General features: G+C 44.0%; 1 protein-coding gene and 1 pseudogene across 1 annotated transcript in view; one reads left to right on the top strand and one right to left on the bottom strand.

Moving 5' to 3' along the window:
- The first annotated feature begins 873 nt into the window (after positions 1-873).
- On the top strand, positions 874-3,489 carry LOC101604095 (annotated as a pseudogene).
- Positions 3,490-3,794: 305 nt separating this feature from the next.
- Farsb (phenylalanyl-tRNA synthetase subunit beta) overlaps positions 3,795-27,792 on the bottom strand; it is an 80,707-nt gene continuing 56,709 nt past the window's right edge. The window contains exons 16-17 of the mRNA XM_004662884.2: positions 26,553-26,708; positions 3,795-4,341 (exon numbers count right to left, since the gene is read on the bottom strand). Of these exons, the coding sequence (XP_004662941.1) occupies positions 4,190-4,341; positions 26,553-26,708 (308 nt within the window). The 3' untranslated portion in view covers positions 3,795-4,189. The remainder of the gene's footprint in view (positions 4,342-26,552; positions 26,709-27,792) is intronic.

Here is a 27,792-nt window from a genome sequence, read left to right as displayed (position 1 = left end):
AGATTATCTCAAGCAGAAACAAAACTCAACAAGTAAAATATGAAGGCTTGCTCACATAGAACTGGGTAGAGTTAAATGCACCTGAAAATCTACATCAGACTATGTTCTCTTGATTCAAGGCTGCTACATGGTTGAGATTTTAGGTTCTATTATAAACACTTCTTATTCTTATCCTATCGCCCGTTAGCTATTTTTACTGGAACTTCACATCTCAATAGTAAGAGCATTTTTCTCAAATATTTGATCCAATTCCTTTTTGTAATAGATGGTTTCTATATCAAAGCAGGAAATTAGGATATAGGCTGGGATTCAAAGTTGAACATTCAACTCACTATTCACCTGCCTTTCTGGCACATGCTAATCCCCAGCAAGAGGTACATTCCATCTATTGATATATGCTGTCATCATATATTCTCTGTTCAGCAAATACATTAGCCAGTTTTTCTGCCACCTTCACATGCAAAATCAGCAACTCTAAACTCCTCTCTGCTCTTTCCCTAGATAGGGTAAGTCTAGACCCTCTCTCAAATACAAATCCCTTTGATGATTAGTTTGAAGAAACTAGATTCACTCTCTTGAAGCTCTCTAGTTACATTAACCAAACATCAGACCTGTAACCTGAATGGTAGGTAACTACGCCTTCCTTGAAATATACTCACATTCTTTACTTAATTACCTGCTACTTGAACTTTTAAAAATTTTTTTCTGGATCCCGCCTCCCAGGTCTTGGTAATTTAGAGCCGCACGCAGGGCGGGAACGTAAGATGGCGGAGTAGCAATGCGGAGCTGTGTTAGGTCTCCGGCTGGCTTCGCTTCCAGTCTCTGCAGCGTCAGTGACTGCTGAGCGATCAACGCGGAGGAGAGCTGTCCAAGATGCCGAATATTAAGATCTTCAGCAGTAGCTCCCACCAAGACTTGTCGCAGAAAATTGCTGGCTGATTGGACCTGGAGCTGGGCAAGGTGGTGACTAAGAAATTCAGCAACTAGGAGACCTGTGTGGAAATTGGTGAAAGTGTACGTGGAGAAGATGGATACATTGTTCAGAGTGGTTGTGGTGAAATAAATGACAATTTAATGGAACTTTTGATCATGATTAATGCCTGCAAGATTGCTTCAGCCAGCCGGGTCACTGCCATCATCCCATGCTTCCCATATGCCAGACAGGATAAAAAGAATAAGACTCGTGCTCCAATCTCAGCCAGGCTTGTTGCAAATATGCTGTCTGTAGCAGGTGCAGATATTATCACCATGGATCTACATGCTTCTCAAATTCAGGGCTTTTTTGATATCCCAGTGGACAATTTATATGCAGAGCCAGCTGTCTTAAAGTGGATTCGAGAGAATATCTCCGAGTGGAGGAATTGCACTATTGTCTCACCTGATGCTGGTGGAGCCGAGTGACCTCGATTGCAGACCGGTTGAATGTGGACTTTGCCTTGATTCACAAGGAACGGAAGAAGGCCAATGAAGTGGACCGTATGGTGCTGGTGGGAGACGTGAAGGACCAGGTGGCTGTCCCTGTGGGTGACATGGCCGACACTTGTGGTACAATCTGCCATGCTGCTGACAAACTTCTCTCAGCTGGAGCTACCAGAGTTTATGCTATCTTGACTCATGGCATCTTTTCTGGCCCAGCCATTTCTCACATCAATAATGTATGCTTTGAAGCAGTAGCAGTCACCAATACCATACCTCAGGAGGAAAAGATCAAAACGGGGAATCGGTTTCCTACCTGCTTAGCCATGTTCCTTTATAATAGAGTAACTTATAAAGCTTTTTAAAAAAATAAGTCAACCCCGCCCCTTGTTTTTTTTCCCCTTGGTATTTCATCAGCAGCCCAGTTTGCTCCAGTGTAGTATTTGTTTTACATATATATATCCCATACCCATATCAGTTATATTAGGCTTGATTCTGTATTGGAGAATGAAATTTACTGCTGGGACTTCCTATGTGTATTCAGGTTTCCTTGGTTATTTAATGAGCCTTGCAGCTTCAACTAGAGTTCAACTGCTACAAGATGTGCATATTTTTTGAGTGTTCTGTTAGTCACTTTGAGTGTGTTTGGCATAGAACAACTAGCAACAAAGCTAATGTGTGACAAGTTCGTTAAGGTCTGTGCTACAGGACAGCAAGAGCCCTGGGTGAGCTCAGAGTCCCAGTAGTTGAGCGCCCTGTAAGGCTGCGGCAGACAGCTCGCTCAGGGCAGCTATTGTTTATTGGGAGGAAGAAGCCTGGCTCACCATCATCTGCTCGACTCTGTAGCTTGGATTTTATTTTGTTCCTATTCCTTTCTGTTTGGCTTTATCTTCAGCCATCTAGACATTTTCCTGGCCAAGTATCTTCTCTGGCCCAAATGCCCATTGTACCACAGTCTTCTATGAGGCCGACTGCTGCCTGCTACGTAACTGCTAGCATTTCGTCTTAGATACCTGCGGCAGTGTCATCTTCCTTAGCTACTACCACTGTAGCAGCAGGTTTCAGGTGGTGTCACAGTGCCTTTTGATTAACTTAAGTATTTAAATTTCATCTTCCTTGGATCTGTATTGTGTCTCAAATTAAGTTTTCTGTTAGTTTGATGTCATAGTCTCATGTAGAATGTACTTTATAAAGTGTTGTGTGCAAAAAAAAATTTTTTTTCTGAATTTTTATTTATTCATTAGAGACACAGAGAGAAAATGGGTGCACCCAGCCCTTTAGCCACTGCAAACAAACTCCAAATGCATGTGCCACCACGTGCATTTGGCTAACACGAGACCTGGAGAGTTGAACCTGGGTCCAAAGTCTTTGCAGGCAAGCGCCTTAACTGCTAAGCCATCTCACCAGCCCATTATTGGAGCTTTTTACCTCTAACCTTAATGTACTTTCACTAGTTGGCTTTTGTTTTTGTTGGAGGTAGTGTTTTACTCTCTAGCCCAAGCTGCTCTCCTGATGTACTTTCTCTCAAAAGACCAGTATCCCTCTGTTCTGTGAGATTCTTCACCTGGTGTTTCTGCACTGTGAGGCAGCTCAGAGACAGTTGTTTGAGAGACTTCCTGCCTGTAGTTGCGTAAGACGGGAGAATTGGGAGAGGCTCCGTGTTAAGAGGATGGGAGCGCATGCTTCTAAAATATCTGAAGCATTTAAAACCATGATTTTGTAACTGAACAATGACCGTACCATGTGAGGCCCAAAACACAGGTCTGTCTTCACAAGAACTTGATGCCCACGTTGCACCCATCTCAGTACTGATCCACTTCAACTCTTCCGGATCTATCTCACATAAACTCTCGAGCTCCACAAGTGTGTGGAGATACGCATGCCCCACAAGCACACATGTGGAGACCACAGAAGGATGTCGAATAAGGATGTGCACTAAGCTACTTCACCTTACTTCTCTCACCTGCCTCAGTGAACCTGGTGCTTTCTGGTGTTTTCAGCTACACTGGCTGCCCAGCAACACCAGTGATCTTCCAGTCTCCGCCCTTCTCAGTGCTAGGGTTACAGGCATGAGCAGCCACAACTGGCTTTTTAATAATGTGGGTGCTCACCGGGGATGGCGGCATACACCTCTAATCCTAACTCTGGGGTGCAGAGGTAGGATGATCACGAGGCCAGCCTGAGACTATAGGGTGGGTTCCACATCATGCTGGGCACTAGAGTGAGACCCTACCTTGAAGAAGAAAAAAGAAGGAAAGCGGGTGCTGTGGCTTAGCTCAGGCCCTCCTGCTGGGCAGCAGGCGCTCACCTGCTGAGCCAGCTCCCCAGGCCCCTCAGGTGTTCTTTCACTTTAAAATGACACACAAATCTGCACTTGCTTTCTAAAAGTACTGATTTTATTGTTTGTCAATAGTAGAAAAAGCTAAGCCTTGGTTAGCTCACGGGTGCAGCGCATGGCCTCCTGCCTCATCACTCAGGAAAACCCAGGGTCGTGTCATGGAGGAGTCCTGAGTGACAGTGAACAGCTCTGATATCCAAGCAGCACTTCTGCTTCGAGCACTGCCACTCGGACACCTCTCTGGTCCTTCACCCAACAGTGCAGTGCCAGGCAGATGCGTTCACCACCCCGCAAGATGCACTAATGGGGGAGGCAGACAAGCACATCTTACTTTATTAAAGATTAAAGCTCAAATGGATGCTCCCCATGGAGAAGTGAGGACACCATGGGAGGAGAAGGGGACTCTCAGGCAAAACCACACACGGAGAACAATCTTCACAAAAAGGGCTCGATATTGATTTCCAGAGAGGAGCAGGGCATGGTCAGCTCAAACTTGGTGATGACATCAGGATGAAGGACCCCAAGCTTCCCGATGCTCTGGCCCCTGGCAAAGATCTCAGCACATCGCCCAGGGAAGAAAGCAGGGGCTGAAACAGACAGAAAAAGAGTCAATGTTTCTCCAGGCAAAAAGAAAAAGAAAAAAGTCAATAGTTATTTAACACTGAAAGTCTCCCTTTAAAAACAGCTACTCTTTAAACCACTGGCTAGACAACAGTGAGTCCTCACGCCCTCCAGTAGGAACAAGAAGCACTTACTCTTACTCCACGTAGCTCCCGCAAAGAAGAAAATCAGGGACAAACATCAAAATAAGAACCCTGTACTGTTATTCAGAAACCTGAGCTGGGAGGAGGCTGTAGGAGAGAAGTCAGGAGAACCTTAGGAAAACTCTGCTCATGCCAAGACTAAGTCCTGGAAAAGAACAAAGAGGAGGAAAGTAACTGATGAATTCTCATGGCCACAACGTGCCATGAAACCGGTTTTTCAAGAGCAGTGCTGAGAAATTCATTTGCTCATGCCACGTCACACTTCTCCACCTTCTTACATGGAGAAGGCCAAGCGGCAGTGTCACCACAGGCCACCGGGAGCCACACATGCAATACAGGCCGTGCAGTTCTGCAGCATCTCCCATAAGACCATGGGGCAGGCCAGCCCCACCTCGCCCATTTCCCACTTCTCGGCTGCGCCTTGCTTCCCTCCAACACAGGCAGGAAGAGCTTTTCAGCTGGTACTCCACCAGGAAGAAGCAGGACCGGTGGCCCAGGTTTAACCAGCTGAAAGCAACCAGCCAGCATAGTGGCATCCTCCCTAGTCACTAAGCTCCCAGTGCTGGGAGCTTGTCAGTGCTCTGGACTCTGCTGAGGTTAAAAACATGCCGACTCATTCTCCCTGCAACCTACGGGTAAAAGATCAGGCCTACAACTCCAAAGGATTCAAGCGAAACATTTAGTGGCATGAACTATAAATACCAGCAGAACTGGGCCACAAGCCTCCAGCCTGCCACTCGGAGGGAATACTTTACTTACAGAAGCACAGACCGCTGAGTTTCCAAGAGCTCAAGGTCAGCATAATGAAGAAAGACAGAATCAGGCCGGAGGCAAGAGGAATCTGCTGGTTAGTTAATACCACACATACAAAATTATACACCTGTCCAATCAATATGGAAGAACGTGTGTTTCTATTCTTGGGAAAAGACCTGAAAAACTTTTTTTTTGTTTTTTGTTTTTCAAGGTATGGTCTTCAGAGATGGGATAGTGGTTAAGACACTTGCCTGCGAAGCCTAAGGACCCATGTTCTACTCTCCAGATCCCACGTATGCCAGATGCACAAAGGTGAGTCAAGCAAGGTCACACATGCCCACTAGGCGATGCAAGTGTCTGGAGTTCGAGTGCAGTGGCTGAGGCCCTGGCATGCCAATCCCCCCTCCCCTCAAATAAATGTTGTTTTGTTTTTTTTTTTAATAGTTAAAAAAAGCAAAAAAAAAACAAAAACAAAAACAATTCAGGGCTGGAGAGATGGCTTAGTGGTTAAGGGGCTTGTCTGGAAAGTTTAAGGACCCATGTTTGAATTTCCAGATCCCATATAAGCCAAACACACAAGGTAACATATGGACAAGGCTGCACATGTACACAAGGTGATGCACATGTCTGGAGTTTGATTACATTGGAAGAGGCGCCAGTGCACCAATTCATATTCTCTCTCTCTCTCTCTCTCTCTCTCACACACACACACACTATAAAAAATCCAGAAATAGCCCGATGTGGTGACACACACCTTTAACACCAGCAATTGGGAGGCAGAGGTAGGAGGATCGCCATGAGTTCAAGTCCACTCAGAGACTACCTAGTGAATTCCAGGTCAGCTTGGCCTAGAGCAAGACCCTACCTTGAATCCCCTCCCTCCCCCCCCAAAAAAAGAATCCAGAAACAAACTAGATTGCTAATGGAGCACCTTAGTGGGTTATAATTCATGCTGAATCTCATAAAGGTGACACATTTTATCAAAATGAAAATCTAACCTAAAAGAGAAGACTACTGACTAAAACACTATTAGCAAAAAAAGACATGAGAGAGGGAAGGAAGAAGGACGGGTCTCACAGACATACACACAGCGTGAAAGACTGCTCAGAAAGGAAAGCTCAAGACCTTCCCTGATAACCTTGCATAGGAAAATCTTTTCTTTCATCTATTTTCAATTCCAATTTGATGGGATTCATGTTTACTGAAGCATAAACTCAAACTATTTTAGAATCTAAGCCAGATGTGCGCCTTCTGACAATGTTAGCAAAATAAAGCCTCAGAGATAAGATATCAGAATTTTATTTCATATAACAACTTTCTGAATCAGCATTTTTAGTAAAATTCAGTCACATTCTTCTTCAGTTGCTGGGTCTACCTCTCCCTAAGTTTGGACCAAACTTTGTTTTAGCTCATTAACCAGCAAGGTATGTGGTCAAACAAAAATATCTGTATTGCTAAATACAAGTTTCCCCTTTTCCAAAGAAAAGCAAAGAGAACTCAAATTCATAGCTTACTTAAGACATTCCTAAGTATAACAAATGATAAAGATGTAAAAAGCTCTCACTTGCACATGGACTCAACCAAGTCAGCCTACCGGCCCCTCAGTCAAAAGGCTTTCACTTCAGCTAAGCCTCCCCACCCACTCGCGTGTGATGAGCCCACATGGGGCTTCCTGCACTGATCCCAGTTTGCTATAACTAACGTTTTAATGTGTCTGGACATTTTTCGACTTCTTCACTTCCTACGAGGGCGGATAACAATACAACAAACACTTAAGGGCTTCACGCTGCCAGTTCAGTTAGGGCAAGGCCAAGGGTTTGTCTTCTGCATACACAAACTGAGAACCACTGAAAGGGCTTTTGTGGCCAGGGAGACATCTCAGAGGGTTAAGGGTGCGTGCCATGCCAACATGAAGACCTGAGTGCAATCTCCGGAACCACGTAGAAAGCTGGGCATGAGCAGGGGAGAGGAGCAGAGACTGGAGAATCACTGAAGCTTGCTGGTCAGCCAGTGCCACCAAAGAAAAGAGCAGCTCCTGGGTTCAGCGAGAGACGCCATCTCCAGGAGACAAAGCAGAAGGGTGACAGAACACCTCTGGAGTTTGCAGGTGTGCCCATGGAGCATGTACGGTGGCATACACATGCACCTACATGCTACACACACCACACATACGGCTCACATAACCAAACAATGAGGAACCCTCACATTATCAAGGGGTACAAAAAAGAACCTAAAAAATGTTCCATTTGACTGACATCATGATGAACTAGAAATGGGGCAAATTTTAAAATTATGAAAACACGGGCTGGAAAGATGGCTTAGCGGTTAAGCGCTCGCCTGTGAAGCCTAAGGATCCCGGTTCGAGGCTCGGTTCCCCAGGTCCCACGTTAGCCAGATACACAAGGGGGCGCACGCGTCTGGAGTTCGTTTGCAGAGGCTGGAAGCCCTGGCGCGCCCATTCTCTCTCTCTCCCTCTATCTGTCTTTCTCTGTCTGTCGCTCTCAAATAAATAAATAAAAAATTTTAAAAAAATTATGAAAACGCAAGCATTTCTTAATACTTTTGAAACATTTATGGATCAAACCAAACTCTACCCTCAAAAGTGCTTCTGTAACAAAACACAGGGCAGCCAATCCACACCAAGGCAGCAATCAGGGAGAGCGGAAAGAGGGGCGCATGAGCTCTGCTGGACGAAAGGAGGAGTAAGGAGGGCAGGGGAGAGAGTGCCTAGCTGGGGCTGACGCATCTTAAACCAGAACGTCTAGAAACACAAGCTACATCTGAAGGAGATGAAGCGTGCATCTGGGCTTGTGGAAAGTCAGACCTGGACCATAGCTAAAGGCTACTTTTACCAAATCATCAAACAAAAACATGTTTCTGGAGAAAGAGCAATCTGCTGTGTCACTAGCCAGGGAGCTGTGACCAAAGGGGAACCTTGCTGCCTTGTGAATGGGAATTCTGAGTCAAATTCTGCGAGGATATTACCTTTCTTTTATTTGTGTTTTGAAGCTCAAACACAGCTCCTGGTTTACTGGTACATCAAGATTTTAAAATAATAGTTTTCAACCTGAGCCCAGCAAAACAGCTCTCAGCCCACATCTTCATGCGGTCTTCCTGCTCGTTAAGCCCAGGCTGTGCAGGCGTCTGGCACAGTAAACAGTTTCCATCATGGAGCAGATTTTGGGAAAATGGTGCTCTCTATTTAAATACATGTGGAGGCCCAAACAAAAGAAACATCAGCTAAGCACAAATAAGAGTTTAATTTCCCAACTTGGTGGGGTGTGAGTAAGCCCCTTAATTGAAGCCTTTGTGCCGCCTCCGCCAGGTCTACAGTCGCCTCTGTGCTGCAAAGGCAGGGCCACTTCAAGGACCTCGGGGTCACCCCTGGGCCGTGATCTCGCCAGCACCCGGTGTTTAGCGCATTTTCTGGCTAATTGACCATCAAAGCGTGGGGAGCACCGCTGCCAAACACCTTCCACAGTTTCTTTTTGCTCCCATCTTTCTTTGGAGTAATGGTAGAGGCCCACGGTTTGGATAAGCTTTACACAGAGTCACTCCTTAATTTTGTGAAGCGTCGGAAGTAGAAGCTGACGGTGGCAGCTGAACAGCCCTAGACCTGACAGCATCAGAGGTGCCATCGAGCACTGGCTCTTAACCCTCATCCAGCTCCATGCCACTCACTATGCCCAACTCACTCCCTTGACCTCCCTCTGAAATATCCACTCGTGGGATTTTACTCTGTCCTTTCTTCATATCACCAATACATGTTTTGGGGCTCAAGCTCAAATGATTACAAGTGGGTATTTTACCACTCAAATTGCCTATGAAAAGAACAAAATAAAAAGGGGCAGAGAACACTGGTCATGCCCATACATCACACATACTACAGCTAGTAACAGACATGACCCTCATGAGCATTTCACCACACACAAGTCTCCCAATGGCAGGGATGAAATGGAAAATGCACACTGAAGCTATAGCTATCATAAGCCACTGGGCCAATTAAATGTATTTTAAGTCTGTTCCCAAGGGCTGATTACACAATAAAGGTGAGAGAAGGAATAAGTTCACAGGCTAACTCTGGGACTAGTACCAACTTAAACCCTACATTCCTCTCAAAGACATTAAGTAAGTAATTAACCCTACACGTTATGCCCTACATATATTCATGGGATCATTCTTAAGGGTAGTTGTTCTCAAAGTTTTAGAACAAGTAGCTATCCAAGGACACAGTGGAGTTACAAAGGCAAGAGCTACAGGGCGGGTAAGACACTAACTTGGGCAAAGACAAGGGTTTGGGAATCGGAGGAGCCAGACCATCACTACCAAGAACACAAAACCACTCTCCCCGCCCAAATCTCAGTACACATGGAAGAAAATGCCTCTGCAAAGAACATTTAATTTGTAAGAGGAGACTAAATAATTTTCAACTGGTAATATAAAACACCCATTTTCTCCCAGATGTATACAATTCTTCACCTTGCATTTGAAGTGAAATATTTATGGTACCTCAAGTCTATAAAGAGAGGGGACCTAATCCTTTGAGTTTAATGGCCATCTTTCATCCCTTTCTGAAGATCAAAAGACAGAAAAACCCCTTACACAACTTTACAGTGCTAATCCCAACACACCTGCAGACACCATTAACTCTTACAGCGAAGGCAAGCAGCAGCCGTGAGAGCCAGGATCGAGGCTTGACATCATACTCTTAGCTCAAATGAGAGCAAATGAGGTCAAATGAGGTCCTGGGGCTTTATTCCTACAAGAAACCAGCAACGTCCAGACTACCCCACCTTCTAATAGAGAAATGTCTAGAAAAGTACCTTTTGGTAGGTGTGGTGGCACACTCCCATAATCCTCACGCTACGGAGGCTGAAGCAACAGGAGGCCACTTTGAAATCAGTGTGGACTACATAGTGAGATACTACCTTAAAAAGAAACAACATAACCCCACATTTTTATCCACTACAACCTTCTTACAACTAGATGTATGTAACTATGTAAAAACATGCCTGTTTAGAATAACTCTAAATTTCTCCAATATTTGTGTAGAGAAAATTACTATTTTCATAATTATAAATTTCTAATAGTTAATTTACTTAATTAGCAGGACAAGTAGTAAATGACTAAATAGAACACATATGCAAATCTAAGATCTGTCTATTATAAAGTCCTATCTGTATTTGTCAAAGCCTAAAAGAAATCAGGAATGTTGCAAAAGCTTAAAGTGACCTATGCAACTGCAAGTTTAAGCCCATCTCAAATTAACTTGTATGTAACTAAAGGAATTCTAGCTAGTCTACAGGTACTCTTGTCTCTCAATCAGTTTGGAAAATGCTTAGTCTTAAAAACTGCCACCATGCTACTTTTGTCTGATACTTAAATAATTTCATGTCAAATCCTCACATTTCTTTTCTTTTTTTAATGTTTATTTATTTATTTGAAAGTGACAGACAGAGAAAGAGGCAGAGAGAGAGAGAGAGAGAGAATGGGCACGTCAGGGCCTCCAGCCACTGAAAACGAACTACAGATGCATGCGCCCCCTTGTGCATCTGGCTTACGTGGGTCCTGGGGAATCAAGCCTCGAACCAGGATCCTTAGGCTTCACAGGCAAGCACTTAACTGCTAAGCCATCTCTCCAGCACAAATCCTCACATTTCTTAAGTATGTACGGGAAATGTTAGGAATAACAGCTTTACTGCAAAATATGAGGGTAAATAATGATGTCAAAATAGGAGAGGGACTAGATGGAAAGTGAAGTGGTTCAGGGGAGGGTAATACAAGGTGGGGACAAAAAAAAAGGTGTGAGGGCTGGAGAGATGGCTTAGCTGTTAAGGCGTTTGCCTGCAAAGCCAAAGGTCCCAGGTTCAACTCCCCAGGACCCACGTAAGCCAGATGCACAAGGGGGCACATGCATCTGGAGTTCATTTGCAGTGGCTAGAGGTCCTGAGTGCCCATTCTCTATCTGCCTCTTTCTCCTTCTCTCTCTCTCAAATAAATAACTAAAAATACAAGTATTTTAGTGAAAAAAAAAAAGTGTGAGGAGGGATTTATAAGCAGTTCATTGTGTACGTGTGTGGAGGTTGTCACTAAAAAAGAGCGCTCCTTCTTAGTCTTTCACTTACGGAAGACTTTCAAGGAACTGTTTCTCAAATCAAGTAAAAACGCGCATTACTTCTGCCACAAGGACAGTGAAATAGTAATAACAATGTGCTTGTGTTGGGGCTTATAAAGGAAAGAACAGAAATGTCGAGTATATGAGATTATGCCTATAATTTCACAACTGACTGACTAATTAAACTAAGACCTGTGGCTAGTGTGGAAGAAACATGACTTCAAACATGTAAATATAACACAGGTGTGTTTTAGTTTCAGAATTAATTTCGTTTGACACACGAGTCGTATAGAAGAAAAGGAGAAGAATATTCAACTGTGGCAAGGTGGGCCTGTGCCCTTCTTCGTACTTGTCTTCCGGCCCCAGTCCAAGCAGGGAGCAGCCCCGCGGTCTGGGCCAGGCCTCGAAGGAACACCAGGCTCCAGATGGGAAACCTGGAGCGCAGGGGATTAGCAGCCTTGCCCACGGCAAGCAATCGTAGCGGCTGGACAGTGAGCCCGGGTGAAGGACGAGCCCTCGTGCTGCCTCCTGTGTGTGGCCCACGGAGACATAAGGCTGACAGCATAAGGCTGCCCTCCAGCTGCCGGTCAAGCTGTCCACTTCATGTGTGCAAACTTCTTCTGAATTCAAGAAGGAATAAAACAGACCGACAGTTTACCACCTCTGACCCCAGGACACCAGGTACACTCTGCAGTATTACTGACACAGAAGAATACTGACAAGGCCTAAAGCCTTCAAAGGAAAACAACGTATTTTCTTTAAAAGTACTATTCCTGTATACATTCTAGAATCTGGAAGTAAGTGTTTGAGCAGAAAGATAAGCACTCCCATCGCACCCTGGAAAAGCTGAGGCAAAGAAAGAGGCTGAGATGTCAGGTCTTGTAACAGAGGCTACTTCTGAATTTAACCTGCTCGAGTCTCTTAGCTGCAAACAAACACAGAGGCAGTCCCGACCATTCCCTATTTAACACACGACAAGACGAGCATCAGGTTAAGACACCACACAGCCAGGCAAGACCAGAATTGAACCCACATTCCAAGTCTTGGGAAATCCCACTATCTACTCCTTTACCTAATGGTGGTACTCCAAATTTACTCCAAGGAGTGATTCACCCATTCCAAAATGCTTTCAAAATTTTTGGCATCTTCTTTTCCCAATAAGACACCTACTGGTATTATAGTACACATATTTGTTCCCATTTTATAGATGAAGAAACTGACAAAATCATTAGTGTCCATCAGTGGCACACACCTGTCATCCCAGCTACCTGGGAGACCAAGACAAAAAGACTGAGTTGGAGGCCAGCTTACAGTACACAGCAGGGACTTGTCTAAAAAACAAAAATTTAAGAGAGAAGTCCTTAATTGCAATGATTAAAGTGACAGGGTTTATGGCAACAAGAAGTGTTACTACACCATAAACGCGGGTCATGCATTCTGGAGCTTAATAACATGCCCTGCCATCATGATTAATGCCTCTATCTACTTTTCTGTAGTCATGTGTCCAAAGACATTCAACACATTCCATTATATTTATATATCAGTTTATTATTCTCTAAGGACTTTAGAGTTCTTTATTTACTATTATAAGCATGGCCTATATAAATATACACAACTTTTTTCTATTTTTAATTTCCAAAAGGAGTAAAATACAAGTTAAAGAAAATCAAAACAAAAATGACCCACTGCTCTCAAACCACAGTAAAAAACATGCTTCTAATTTTTAAACTACGTAGATTATGGATAAATATACTTTAAAAACTCAGAACAGGGATTAGTTATTAAAGGCTTCTAGAATTCAGCTTGTTGAAGAAGAATACTATAAATTATGGGTTTTTGGAAGGTAGAAGGCAGGAAGCTTGGGAGTTAAGACTTTCTTGGGCCACATAAGACCCTGTCTCAAAGGAAAAAAAAAAGCTTTGTTGAACAGTGATTTTTAACATCCTTCTAGTTTCCTAAATAAACTATAGAAGACAATATGGGAATATTCAACCAAACTATATTTTGGTTCAATTAATCAAGGAGGGAACAAAATACAGACTGTAAAAGGTTCTGGGAAAGACTGGAACAATTTTATTCTCCTAAGAGGATAAATGAAAAACTCAAAACTAGAAGGAAAAAGTAATCTCATTCTCAATAAATCCCTTGGGTGTGAGGGACGGAAAGTGTGCTTCTTAGCAGAGAGCTCTGAGAAGATGATGGATGCCAACATTTGCTCTAGCTCTAGTGTAAATGAGATCTAAGGACCACCCCGGGGATCTGAAGACAAGCTGCCACTTTGATACAGAACACAGTCTGTTACAGAAAAGCCCAACGTGTACAAGAGCATCAAAGCAATTTGTACAACCCTTCTTCTTGTGGCATGCTTCCTTGTGGACTCTCAATTTTATACACACAAACCTGAAAACCAGATTACATATTTAACTTCCAAAATTAAGGTACCATCTTCAATTTCACTCTACTGCTGGATAAGTTGATTTTAATGTTAGGGAAAGGGATTGCTAAGGCACCAAGCAGGTCTGATTAAGGAGACTATCGCTCTCTATTCTATACTTACATGTTTAACATATTTCTCAAGAAAAAAAGATGAATAAGCCTGCGTAGTGGTGCATGCCTTTAATCCCAGCACTCAGGAGGCAGAATTAAGAGGATCGCCATGAGTTCAAGGCCACTCTGACAATACAGAGTGGATACCAGGCCAGGCTGGGCTACAGCAAGGCCTTACCACCCAAAAAAAAAAAAAAAAAAAAAAGGGTTAATATTAAAAGCATACAGAAATAAAAAGCTGTGCCTTTATAACTCTTTGGATTTGTAAATCCATATTCTAATTTTCATCCACTTTCAATACCTTCACATTTCCTATTCAATCTGACTGGTAGAGGACTGTTAAATATAAAAATTGAAGGTCATAAGATATTTTAGTTCTTCTAATCCTTCAGATTTCAAAAAGCATTTATGGGCTAGCAACAGCTCAGTGGTTAAGAGTGCTTCCTGCACCAACACGTGGTCTGAGTTGAAGGCCCTGAGACCTGAGTTTGCATCTCCAGAGCCCATGTGAACACCGGGGCATGGTCACACATGCCTGTAGCCCCAGTCCCACAACACAGAGACCAGGAATCACCTTGTGTCAGGCAAAGCAGCAAGCTCCAGGATGAGGAAGTCTGGCTCCAACAAGAGTGGTCAGAAGAACAAGAAGGGGGACACTGCATGTCCTGCTCTAGCCACTGCAGCGAGCACGCAGGGCGCAGCAAGGGCATATGCACGCACATACTCCACACACGCTACACACACAAAAGAAAAAAGGAGGGAATGGGAAGATGGCTCAGTGGTTAAAGGCACTTGCTCACAAAGCCTGCTGACCTGAGTTTAATTCCCCAGTATCCACATAACGCCAGTTGAAAAAGTGGTGAGTGCACCTAGGTGTGCCCCGGCTCACTTGTATGTGCTCTTTATCTCAAACAAACTATTTAAAAAAAATTATAGTAGCTGGGCGTGGAGGCACATGCCTTTAATCCACTCGGGAGGCAGAGGTAGAAGAATAGCCATGAATTCGAGGCCACCCTGAGACTACATAGTGAATTCCAGGTCAGCGTGGGCTAACGCAAGACCCTATCTCCAAAAACAAATAATAATAATAATATTATAAAGCACGTAAAAAATACAACCTGTTCATACTATATTCAGAATAAATAATAAATAGGAGATTTAAGAATATCTGAAGAAATGAAACATGTGCAAAAGGAAGCATGTGGGATACTTCCTTAAGAAAGTGATTCCTTTCTTTCTAAGTTTGGAACAACTTAGGGGAAACTTTCCTAACTAAGTCAAAACTCAGCATCAATAAGAAAAATGGCTAATAAACCTGATTTTATAATTTTAAAAATCTAGCTGGGCATGGTGGTGCACGCTTTTAATCCCAGCACTGGGAGGTAGAGGTAGGAGGACTGCCGAGAGTTTGAGGCCACCCTGAGATTATATAGTAAACTCCAGGTAAGTCTGAGCTAGTGTGAGACCCTCACCCCCCTCCCACAAAAATTTTACATGGCAAAAATTGTAAAGTTAGTGAACAAACTCCAAGCTTGTGGTATACCACAAATGTTAATATCTATATAATATAAGGGGTTTCTTAAATAAAAAGGCCAACAAATCTAAAGCAAAAACTCAACAAGAAGCTCAGAGAAAATGAAATAAAAATGTACTATAAACATGAAAATATGCTTATTCCTGCCACAATAAGGGAGATGTAATTAAAACTGCAGTGACATCAGGAGTTGTGGTATACACTTTTAGTCCCAGCACTCAGGAGGTTGAAGTAGAAGGATTGCCATAAGTTCAAGGCCAGTATGAGCTACAAAGTGAGTTCCAGGTCAGCTTAGGTGAGAGTGAGCCCCTGCCTCAAAAAATAAAAGAGCTGAAGGACGCCTCAGTGGTGAAGGCACTTGCCCGCAAAGCCTAAGAACCCAGGTTCGCTTCTCTAGCGCCCATGTAAAGCCAGATGCACAAAGTGGCGCGTGTGTCTGCAGTTCATCTGCAGCACTAGAGACCCTGCCGCGCAGTCATTCCCTCCCTCCGTCTGCTGTCAAATAAGTACATAAAAAATAAAAAAGTAAAAAAGATAAATAAATATAAGTTGAAAAATAAAAATAAAATTGCAGTGAGATACCATTCACCACCTGTAAGACTGGAAAAACTACAGTGAGCCCAACAAGATAGTCGCATAGCACTAGCTCTTCACATCTGCCTCCTGTGGTGCTCGAGCCAGTGTCGGGCTGTTCCTAGTACAAGTACCAATGTACCTGCGGCCCAATCACCCCGTACTTCTAGGACTCTGTCCTGGAAAGACACACGGGCGCCAGTAAGAAAGTGCATGTGAGCACTGGGGCTGTGGTGCGGCACTCCTGGGGCTGGACACTACCCCGTGTTCACCCACACGGGCTCGGCCAAGTGCCCGGAGCAGAGCGCAGATGGCAGAGGGAGGAGGAAGATCTCTTCATGCTACCAGAGTCCCCTTCAATGAAGGCCATGTGACCGTGTACAGTGTACACTGAGAAGGTAGAGGAGAGTGTAATTGTGTGCACATGTGTGCTTACATTAAAACTAGAGGCTGGAGAGATGCTTGTCAGGCAAATGTGAATGCCTGGGTTTGGATCCCAGACCTCACGGAAAAGGTGGATGCTGGGGAAGGCTTCTGGAATCCCACTGTGCCTGTGCAGAGGGAGGTGGAGAGCGTTGCAGATCAGCTGGTAATGCAGCGGTAAACAAGCAGAGACACTGCCTCAAACAAAGTGGAAGCTGAGAACAGACACCCCAAGGTGTCCTCCGGCCTTCACATACATGTGGCATGAGTGCACCCTCACTCACGCACACCACACACACCAGAGAAAGGACGGAAGAAAGAAAAGGAAGGAAGGAAGGGTAGAAAAACAAAAATCTAAGAGAAAAGACAGGGTGAGGCGGTACATGCCTGTAACCCCAACACCTGGGATGGGAAGGCAAGAATACCATGAGTTCAAGGCCATATATACGGACCCTGCCTCTAAAATCAAACAAGCAGACACAACACCAATAACCTAGAGCCAGAGGGAGCAGCACAGAAGATGAAACAAAAGTAGAAGACAATTACGTGAAGTATTTTTATATTGTAGGCTATAGCCTAAGTACAAAAAGATGTGGTAATAGTTCTTAAATTGCTTTCAGCAGCCATATAGTAAGAACATTGGCACTTTAATTTTGCAATAATTACACAGTGTAAGCAAACAATAAATTTATTAAGATCCAGTATTTTCAGCATAAATTAAAAGAATTAGAAAGTCAAATATATTTCCATATCAAATCCTGACTATGAATTGAAAACGGCCATGTTAAAACAGTGTCAAAAGACCCAGGTTTAATTCTCTATCTAGGAACCATGTAAGCCTGATACGTGTGGTGTTCATTTACATACATATGGCTGATGGTCCTGGAGTGCCCATTCTCTCTCTCTCTCTCTCTCTCAGTAAATAATGACTAATAAGTAAAGGTATTTTTTAAAAAGCAGTGTTTTTTTAAAAAGCATGGTGGTGGTGCACACCTTTGATTCCAGCACTCCACATCAAGAGGCAGAGGTAGGAAGATTGCCGTGAGTTTGAGGCCACGATGAGATTACGTAGTGAATTTCAGGTTAGTCTGAGCTAAAGTGAGACCCTACCACAACTCCACCACCACCACCAAAAAAAACGGAAATTTTCTGCAACCCTGCATGCAAGAAAGCCCTAGACACACTGCTGCACTCCGCAGCTCCGAGCAACCTGAACAGAACCAGGACCCGTGGAAATCTGGAAGTCCAGGACGGCTGGTTCCAAGTGTGCGGCAGAACAATGGAGCATGCTCTGGAGACGCTACATTAGAGGCCCCTTCTCAAAAGGCTGGCCCTTTGTAACAGCACTTTCCCTTCACATTAACCAGGCTTTCCCTACCTGAACTAAGTGGGTTGGGGAAAGCAGAAACCCCGTATGGAAGGACAGGGCCTAGGGTTCCCAGATAAGTGAGAGGTATCAGTCTGGGGTGTCAGAGCCCCAGCAAGAGGAAAGGCACCAGGAGGGAGCGGCAAGAGCCCTTAGAAGCAGTCCATCCCAGTGCCAAGTAGAACAAACTGACCGGGAGAATAGGGCAAAGAAGGGAGCTTAGATAGACATGAGGGCAGTGACCTCAAGGATGCAGGTCTCCCACTGCTGGACAAGAGAGAAACAGCTATGAACCAGGAAGAAACTGGAATAAATTCCCCAGTGTCAGTCTCCAATACGTTTCGGCTTGGGGACTTAGGGTCTTCAAAATATCAAAATTCACATCCAGGATTCCACAACTTCAAGTTCAACCAGTGACCAGTGAAAATGTTTCTTAAAATATTTTTACCTACACTAAACATGGACAGATGATCTTTCTTGTCATTCCTCCCTAAACAAGTACACTAACTATTCACACAGCACTGTATGATTGTAAGTCAGAGATGATTCAAAGTGTGCAGGTTACAGAAAATACTATGAACGTCACTTGTCAGGGACTTGGGAAGGGAGGCCTTGGATAGTGAGGGATGCCTCTGCGTCTGCGCGTGGACCTGCATGTGAGCGTGCACGCAAGCGTGACCATGACTCTCCAGCTCCATTCTCCTAGGAGGCAATGGAATGGCAAGCCCTCCCCACAATCAGCACCCAAATAGCAGCAGCCTGGCTATGGAGAAGCTGATTTCTCTGGCATGTCAAAGCCCCAGGATTCTCAGAGCAGTGAGAGAAGCTGAGGTCTAGTTTGAAGGCAGGAAAAGGAAAGGAACAATGTGGAATATAAAATTCTCTCTCTCCAGGGAAACCAGGCCTTTATTCCGAGTGGCCATGTGCTCCGCAGACCACTCCACATTTATCGTCCCCACCTAGGGATTTGTTCAATGTGTGTTGTTTTTCTCTCTAACCATCCATGCATGCTAGTAATCCTTCGGGACTAAAGCTGACAGACCACTTACAGAGTTAACACTTATGTTACCAGAACATACCATTCTCTAGAAATTCATAGGACAGTGGCTTATAACCACTATGCCAAAGGAGCCTAGTTCAATTACCCAGGACCCACACTAGCCAGATGCACAAGGAGGCACATGCGTCTGGAGTTCATTTGCAGTGGCTGGAGGCCCTGGCACACCCATTCTTTCTCTCTCCCTCTTTCTCTGTTAAGTAAATGAAATAAATAATAATAAAAATATTTTAAAAAAGCTAAGTGGATATGAATGGTGAGGAATTTACCTGACATACTAACAGGGTAAGACAAGAACACTAAACAGCTTCTTTAGAAGAAAGGGAAGTGAATAACCATGTAGCAAGTACTGACTTCTAGAAAGCCCTGTGTCCCCATTACCATTGCACAGCTGTTACTCCTTATTATTTAATGTTGCTTTGTGTTTTCCAAAGAAACAAATGAAAATCGTAGTTCTGGAAAATTCAACCCAAACACAAAAGAAAACAGACATAGGGGCTGGAGAGATGGTTTAGTGGTTAAGGTGCTTGCCTGTGAAGACTTAAGGACCCAGGTCGATTCTGCAGAACCCATGTAAGCCAGATGCACATGGAGGAGCATGCATCTGGAGTTCATCTGCAGTGGCTAGAGGCCCTGGAGTACCCATTCTCTCTCCCTCTCTCTCTCTCTCTCTCTCTCAAATAAATAAATAAAAATAAAATCTTAAAAAAAAACAGACAAAAAAATTGCTTGTATACAAGAAAAGATAGTAAGGTTCAGGCTGGAGAGATGGCTTAGCGGTTAAGTGCTTGCCTGAGAAGCCTAAGGACCCCGGTTCAAGGCTCGATTCTCCAGGACCCATGTTAGCCAGATGCACAAGGGGCACACACATCTAGAGTTCGTTTGCAGTGGCTGGAGGCCCTGGCACGCCCATTCTCTCTCTCTCTCGCTCTCAAATAAATACAAATGAATAAAATATTTTTTAAAAAAATAATAAGTTCCTAAACACACACACTAACACACATATGTTTAGAAGTATTTAAAAATATGTATATATATAATACTTTTTTCTTTGTTATTACAACTTCTATTTTAGCTTCATGCCTTCACAGAACATCTTTGTTGACAGTAACTAAATGTGGATATGATGTGAAGAACTCCTCATTATAGTCCAAAATGTTCAGTGTAAATCAAACCATAAATTGAGCACTTTTACTTCAACAAGTTGTTCAACAGATACTTTTCTAATATATTTCTAGCTCATATTACAGTAAGAATTAGTGTGTCAACAAGAGAAACATCACAATTTCACCCTTTTTTTTTTTAGCATCTGAAATCTTTCACAGGTATCCTAAAGGGGAACAAGGTCATGACCTGCGGGTTGAGCCAGTGGTCGCCAGGTGTTACTGTAGCAGAAGGTACCCAAACGACCACAGAGAATGCATATGGTGTAGGACTGAATGCAGGTATTAGGAGGTTGTTTTTCATGTCATAAAATGAATTCAGAGTAGCATGAAAGCGAGAATTGACAAAACTAAAGTTATAAAGTATTTGTCTCTTCATCAAGGATCATGTCTCAAGTTAAATTGCTGTTTTCTGCATAACTGTGAAAAATCTAACTGAACTAGGTAACAAGGAGGGAAAAACCACATGCTGGAATCAATGCAACCAGTCACCAACAAAACCCACTACATTCTACAAGAAATTATTTCTGCCGCTGATTTGCCCAGCAACCACATTAGTGCTCTAAACACAAAAAATGTTGAGAATTTTCCTTGCCTAGAAGTGGTTTTTGAAAAGGATAAGTGCATCTTAACATACATAATTTAGTTTGCAACAAACCACAAAAATGAAAGGAAAGAAGTCTGAAAAAAATAAAAACACACATTTGCTATAGTGATCTGATCACATGCCGTTGAATCCTTCTGAGCCCTTTACAATGCTCCACAGTCAGCTACGAGTTAAAGGTTCTCTTTCCAGGCGACACTGACCTTACTCTATCATCAATTTGACATCTACATCACCTTATGGTCTTAAATTGCAAAGGGGCTCAGCAAATGAAAACTATGCAGGCTAAGTGACCATGGCTTTTCCCTCTGGCTGCGGGAGGCGCGGGCTTCCGGCACACTGCCGTGGACAGCGCACACTGCGCAGCCGCTGCCCACAAGCTCAGCAGTGTTACCCTCCAGGTCAGCACGCGTGCTCCTGGGGACCAGCGTGACGATCAGTCTCATGAGTTCCCAGGTTCCTCTCACTATGCAGGGCAGATTTCTCAACGGAGAATCAAGTTCTCCTCCGCTTACTCTACTGACAAAGCCGCACAAAAGGGAGCTTGGTAGAGTACGTGAAAAGGGACAGAAAGAAACTGGGCCTAAGTGCCAGTGTAAATGACATTAGCAGGAATCTCCGCAGAACAGATTTGGCTCAATTGTAATTGCAAAGCCACTAGGGATTTTTAATTATTAAAAAGTAAACCATATGCCAGAGTAATAGAAGACAGCTCGGTAATCAAGACTGGCTTGAGACAGTAGTTTTTAATCTGTTTCTACTCTACTCGTTGAACTGCTCTGAAGATTTCTTCTTACTAGAAAAGCTGTAAGTAAAATAACAAGTCTGAGAAAATGCTCTAGCTAAACACACACACCAACCAAATTCCAAAGCTTACAAGTTTACTCAGGAGTCTGGAAAGCACACTTCGCTTCTTAAGTGGTGGAATGTACACAAGCACACACAGTAGAGGAAATTGCGGCGCGTGCACATGCGTGTGCACTAGAGGAAATCGCAGCGTGCACGCAGACGCACACACGAGAGGAAACTGCGGTGTATTTGTGTGCACACAAACTAGAGGATGAACCAATACCTGCTTTGCTACTAACTTAGTCTGACAAGTCATTTCTTTAGGCCTTGATTTCCTTGACCATAAGAAAATAATCATATTTGTCATTAGATCATCAGAATAGACTCAGAAATCCCTATGAAAAATGATTTATAATGACACCAATTCTTTTTTGATTTGATGGCTTTTACAGGAAGCATCCTAAGAAGAAAACGTCTAGGAACAAAGCCCAAGCCTAGGAATCCAGGGAGACAGATGCGGTCAGTATGGAAATGGGCCAGGAAATCCAGCTTGAGATGAACAAAGACCCAAACCCATAGAAACAGAAGGGCTAGCAAGGCTCCTCCAATTCATAAATGGTGGATATTTCATAGTTGTAAAACTATAAAACTATGGCATTTTAAGAACCAATACAGATCAAAAGGAAAAACATGGAAAGAAAATACTCATGATTAAAAACCCTAGGTAAGGGGTGGAGAGATAGCTTAGCACTTGGTTAAGGCCTAGGTTCCTAGGTTTGATTTCCCAGAGCCCACATATAGCAGACAGTTTCAGGTCACTGAGATGAATTTCCAGACCAGGCACAGTTATGGAGGAAGGGGTTTATTGATGCTTACAGATTCAGGGAAAATTCCATAAAGGCAAAATTTGGGCCCTCTCAAAGGACCAGGCAGAGAGAGAAAAAGCCAAAAGCCACACAGCACACTTCAGGAACCTCAGGAAGATCTTCGACACTTTGTGTTTAGACTGGAACATCAGATTCACCACCACACCTTAGGGCCGGACCACCCAGTGACACCTCCTCCAGCCAGGTAGCTGGAAATCCAAGGTTTAATAAACTCCTGAATCTATTGGAGGGCATTTATTCAAACTACCATGGTGGCACATGCATCTGGAGTTCATTTGCAGAGGCTAGAGGTCCTGGCACATCCACTCTCTTTCTCTCTCTAAATTAGGGTTGGAAAAGATGGCTTAGCGGTTAAGACATTTGCCTGCAAAGCCAAAGGACCCTGGTTCAATTCCCCAGGTCCCACGTAAGCCAGCTGTCCAAGGAGGTGCATGCATCTGGAGTTCATTAGCAGTGGCTGGAGGCCCTGGTGTGCCCATTCGCTCTCTCTCTAAATAAATAAAATATATTTAAAAAATTAAATAAAATTTTTTAAAAAACCACAAAAGCTAGGTGTGATGGTATACACCCATGATCCTAGCACTCAAGAGGCAGATGATGGAGTATTTCACATCTGAGGCCAGCCTGAAGAACACAGAAAGACCCTGCTTTAAAACCTCAAAGGTAGCCAAGTGTGGTGGCAATGAGAGTTTGAGGCACCTTACATACTGAATTCCAGGTCAGCCTGAGCTAGAGCGAGGCCCTACCTCTGGGACGGGGTGGGGGACAAAAACAAACAAATAATAAATCAACAACAAACATCCCAAAGGGAGGATACTTTCCAGTGAGGCCTCTAATGTCCTCAAAACATTACAGGCTATTGCCAAGTCTCCTGGTTGCCCACTACATGGTAAGGCCCTATTGCTGAAGACTCCACATGCTTGGGTTACTAGACACTGAGAAATTAAGCTGGATGCTGAGCTGGAAGCCTTTTCCCCGCTGACTAGCTTTCAAGATGCTGGAAAGAGCTACACAGCTTATTGGGAAAGAAAAGTTATCAGTGGTCTTTACCAAGAGTGGACCCTGAAAGCATTACAGCTGTCCAACCAGGCCAAATGTCACAACTAGTATAATGGTGGCATGTCTGCTCTCTGGTTAGCTTTGAGGCACACTCTATGACAGGGAATTCATACCTGGTACTGAAAAAAAACCCATGGCTGGGGAAGTCATAAACCTAGAGGAGAAACTACTACTGTTATCTAGCTAAATTAAGATATTACGGCCTCCAAACTGTCCTCTAAATACTTATGTCTATGCCCCTATATTAATTCCACTTTCACTTTTATAGAAACTTTCATTTCCAGATGGCTGGGGTGAATCAAAACTCATCACAATGCTAAGAAGTAACAGTGGAGTGTTTACCGCTAAGTGTGACATCTGTATGATACGCTCCCAAGCTCAGGAACCACTATGGACGAGGTGGTGGAGAGAAGGTATGAGCCAAAAGAGGAGGAATGCTTTGCAATAGTCTTCCAGGTGATCATGGCATTCGTGACTTTACAGTGGCTGACACTACCTACACAAGGTCTGCAGAATATGGGGGTCGGGGGCAGAACGACATCAAAACAAGAGACTAGTTGGAAGGAAGGGACTTAATGGAGGGGTACAGTAGAGGGAGAAAGGGGAGGGTGAAAACATAGTTCTGAACAGACCAACACTTACTAGCTGTTCAAGGTTCAATGTGGTACACATATGAGATTTTTCCAAATGCTCAATGTTCTAGCTTCTATCTTCTGATGGTTTTTCTTTTCTGTTTTTTCCCAAGGAAGGTCTCACTCTAGCCCAAGCTCACCAGAAGCTCACTCTGTAGTCTTGGGCTGACCTTGAACTCTTGGTGATCCTCCTACCTCTGTTGCCTGAGTACTGAGATTAAAGGCACATGCCACCATGTCTGGCCCCTGATGGTTTGTAAACCAGTCTTCTTTTTGGTATAGCCACAACTAATAGCAATCATGATCAATTCCTCATTCTCACTGCTCTGATATTAATACTTTCCCAACATTATTTACCACTACTCTCCATGCCTCTCAATCTATACACATTAATCCCACTAAAGTACAGATCTGATATCACCCACCTTTAAAGAAAAACAGAGCCTCAACACTCCCCAGCTAGCTGAAACTCTCTCCTAGCTCTCAGGGCTCCTTTCCCCCCAGGCAGTCAAACCAAATGGCACTCTCTAGTGGCCTTACAGGTCCGACTACAGTCCCTACCTTTAACTCTGATTAAAGGTGCTACCAAGCTAACTGCAGCCGCACCCTCACTTCAAGGATTCACCTCACTTCTCAGAAACCTGAGTAATGCTTTGTCCTGAAGAATTCTAAAATGGTCAACTGGCGACTGAGCTCATAAAGGTGGCTTGGTGGAAAGAACACTGGCAAACCCTGGGTTCTACACAGCGACCAAGACCCCTCCCCCCACAACCAGAGTGGACCCTCAGATCCACGTCTAACACTACAACTCTTGTTAGGAGCAATAACCAACAGTGAAAATGGGATGTTAGAAGCAGAAATGGGACACTCACTCAGCAGTGACAATGTCCCCATCACAACCAGGGGTCAAGATCAGAGACCAATCAGAGACTGTTCATGCTGATATGCAAGGGTAGCTATCTATATCCAGGATGACTGAGGAAAAAATGGGTATAAGAATCCCAGCAAAGGCTCAGGAAATTGTCAGTCAACTCAGAGAGGCAGACCCCACATCTCTCTCAGTGTGTGCTGACTCCCACTGCGAGACCCCTGGGACCCCTAGGCAGGCAGCAGCAGCCTGCTACTGAGAGGAGCAAGGCCCAGACCAGACATGGCAGCCAGTGGAGTCTCCAGTGAGTGCCCCAGGGGTTAAGCACAGGTGGCTCAGGTAATTGAGAGGATAAGGGAAAGGGAATTTGCTTAATTAACATGTGTGAAGAGTGAATAAAGTGTGGAAACTAAATCTACATAATCCAACTCTGGACCAATGAGTTTAGCTCTCAGGACAATTCTACAAGCAGTAAGGTGTCTTTGCTGCAGTATTTCTAAAGATAAATGCATGGAAATTACACTATCAAATCTCTCAATTTTATTTAAAACACAGACTACCTCACAAATCTTCATTCCAAAAAGACACATGTAGATATTTCGGCGTGATTTAAAAAAAACTGGGCATGGTGGCACACGCCTTTAATCCCAGCACTAGGGAGGCAGAGGTAGGAGGACTGCCTGAGTTCAAGGCCACCCTGAGAATACATAGAATTCCAGGTCAGCCTGGCCAGAGTGAGACTAACTGGAAAAACCAAAACGGAAAAAAAAAAAAAAAAAAAAATCCAAATAAAAAAGCCGTAATAAAAGCCGGGTGTGTGGCACACATCTTTAATCCCAGCACTTGAGAGGCAAAGGTAGGAGGATGGCAGTGAGTTCAAGGCCACCAGGAGACTACATAGTTAATTCCAGGTCAGCAAGGACCAGAGTGAGACCCTACATGGGGCGGGGGGAAAAGACCCATAATAAAAATAATCTCTGAGGATTAAGAAAAATAAGTATTACCAAACTCCAAATGTATTCTCTACCAGACTTCATGGTGCTCTAAATAACAGCTAAATAAACACTTTAAAAATAAAGGCTAGCTGGGCGTGGTGGCGCATACCTTTAATCTCAGCACTTGGGAGTCAGAGGTAGAAGGATCTTCGTGAGTTCAAGGCCACCCTGAGACTTCATAGTTAATTCCATGTCAGCCTGGGCTAGGGTGAGACCCTACCTCGAAAAACTAAAACAAGGGCTGGAGAGATGGCTTAGTGGTTAAGCGCTTGCCTGTGAAGCCTAAGGACCCCAGTTCGAGGCTCGGTTCCCCAGGTCCCACGTTAGCCAGATGCACAAGGGGGCGCACGCATCTGGAGTTCGTTTGCAGAGGCTGGAAGCCCTGGCGCGCCCATTCTCTCTCTCTCTCTCTCTATCTGTCTTTCTCTCTGTGTCTGTCGCTCTCAAACAAATTAAAAAAAAAAAAAAAAAAAAAAAAAAAAAGAAAAACTAAAACAACTAATAAAATAAAGGCAGCATTAGGAATTTAGGATAGTCAGGTAAACTGCCTTTCTTTCCATAGCCCCTATGTCAAAGGAAAATGAAACAAAACTTTATGTGGCCTCTTTGCTGAATTCCACGGACCCAGTTCTGTGGATAACTTAACTCTGATCGCACACCCCCCCTCACCTGCTGACGCTCTGATCACGTAGCCCCCGTTCTCTTCACCAGGCGGCACATCAAGCAGCTGCATAATTCGGTCTAGCAGCCCATGGATGATCTCAAACCCAGGATTCTTGTTGTAATAAACAGCACAGAGATGTCTGTAGTTTTTTGCACCTACATCTGATGGAAAAGAAAAGAATTGGTTTCAAGGCTGCAAATGACTCACCCCCATCCTTGAGCCAAGTCAAGAACAACAGCAACAAGAGTATTCAATAAACAAAGAAGTGTTCAATCTGGAGACTGACTGCTCAAGGTTCTCTAGTATGTGTGCGTGTGTGTATGCGGTGCAGCTGCGATGACAGCGCACGTGTGAAGTACGTGTGGAGACGCCCCGCGGCCAGCACGGGGTTGTCCCATCTTCAACCAAAGCTCACAGCGTGGCTACTCTAGCCAGCCAGCACGCCCTCCAGATCCGTCTCTGCCTCCTGAGCGCTGGGGCCTAAGCCCACTCGACATTTACAGGATACTGGGGGTCCTGATTCTAATACTCACATTTGCAGGCAAGCACTGTACTGACCGAGCCATAGCCTCAACCCTTCATAACACTTTCAAATGTCAAATTCCCAAAGGCGCTCAAGGGAGTGAGTAATGCTCAATGTCCCAAGACCAAGAATTTCATTGTAGTATACACTTCTTATAAACAATTCAGCAGAACCTACCAGTGATGAAACTTTACATATTTGGAGCTAAAGATATAGCTGTTGGTTGAGTGATTGCTTAACATGCACAGCCTCCCCACACCAAGGTTTGCTCCCCAGAACTACTAAAACCGCACAGTGACACAGGCCTATAAGCTCGGTACTTGAGAAGTAGAAGCAGATGATCAAACAGCTCAAGGTCATCCTCGGGTTATATAGCACTTGAGGCCAGCCAACACCATACTACTTACTTATCCATGTTAGTATCCAAAGGAAATAATACTAAATAGCAAAAAGGCTTTCGGCAGAAAGACATTCACTGTATGTCTTTCCATAGTGCACATCAAAAACATAATGGTGGCTACAGAGATGGCTCAGAGGTTAAAGGCCCTTGCTTGCAAAGCCTAACAGCCCAGGTTCAGTTCCCCAGTACCCATGAAACGCCAGATGCACAAAGTAGTGCATGTATTTGGAATGTGTTTGCAGCCAAGGAGGCACTGGCACTCCCATTCTCAAGTAAATAAATATTAAAAAAAATAAAGCAGGGCTGCAGAGATGGCTTAGCA

Source organism: Jaculus jaculus, chromosome 4, assembly GCF_020740685.1.
Source record: "Jaculus jaculus isolate mJacJac1 chromosome 4, mJacJac1.mat.Y.cur, whole genome shotgun sequence".
Lineage (NCBI taxonomy): Eukaryota > Metazoa > Chordata > Mammalia > Rodentia > Dipodidae > Jaculus > Jaculus jaculus.
This window is presented reverse-complemented; position numbering and strand designations above follow the sequence as displayed.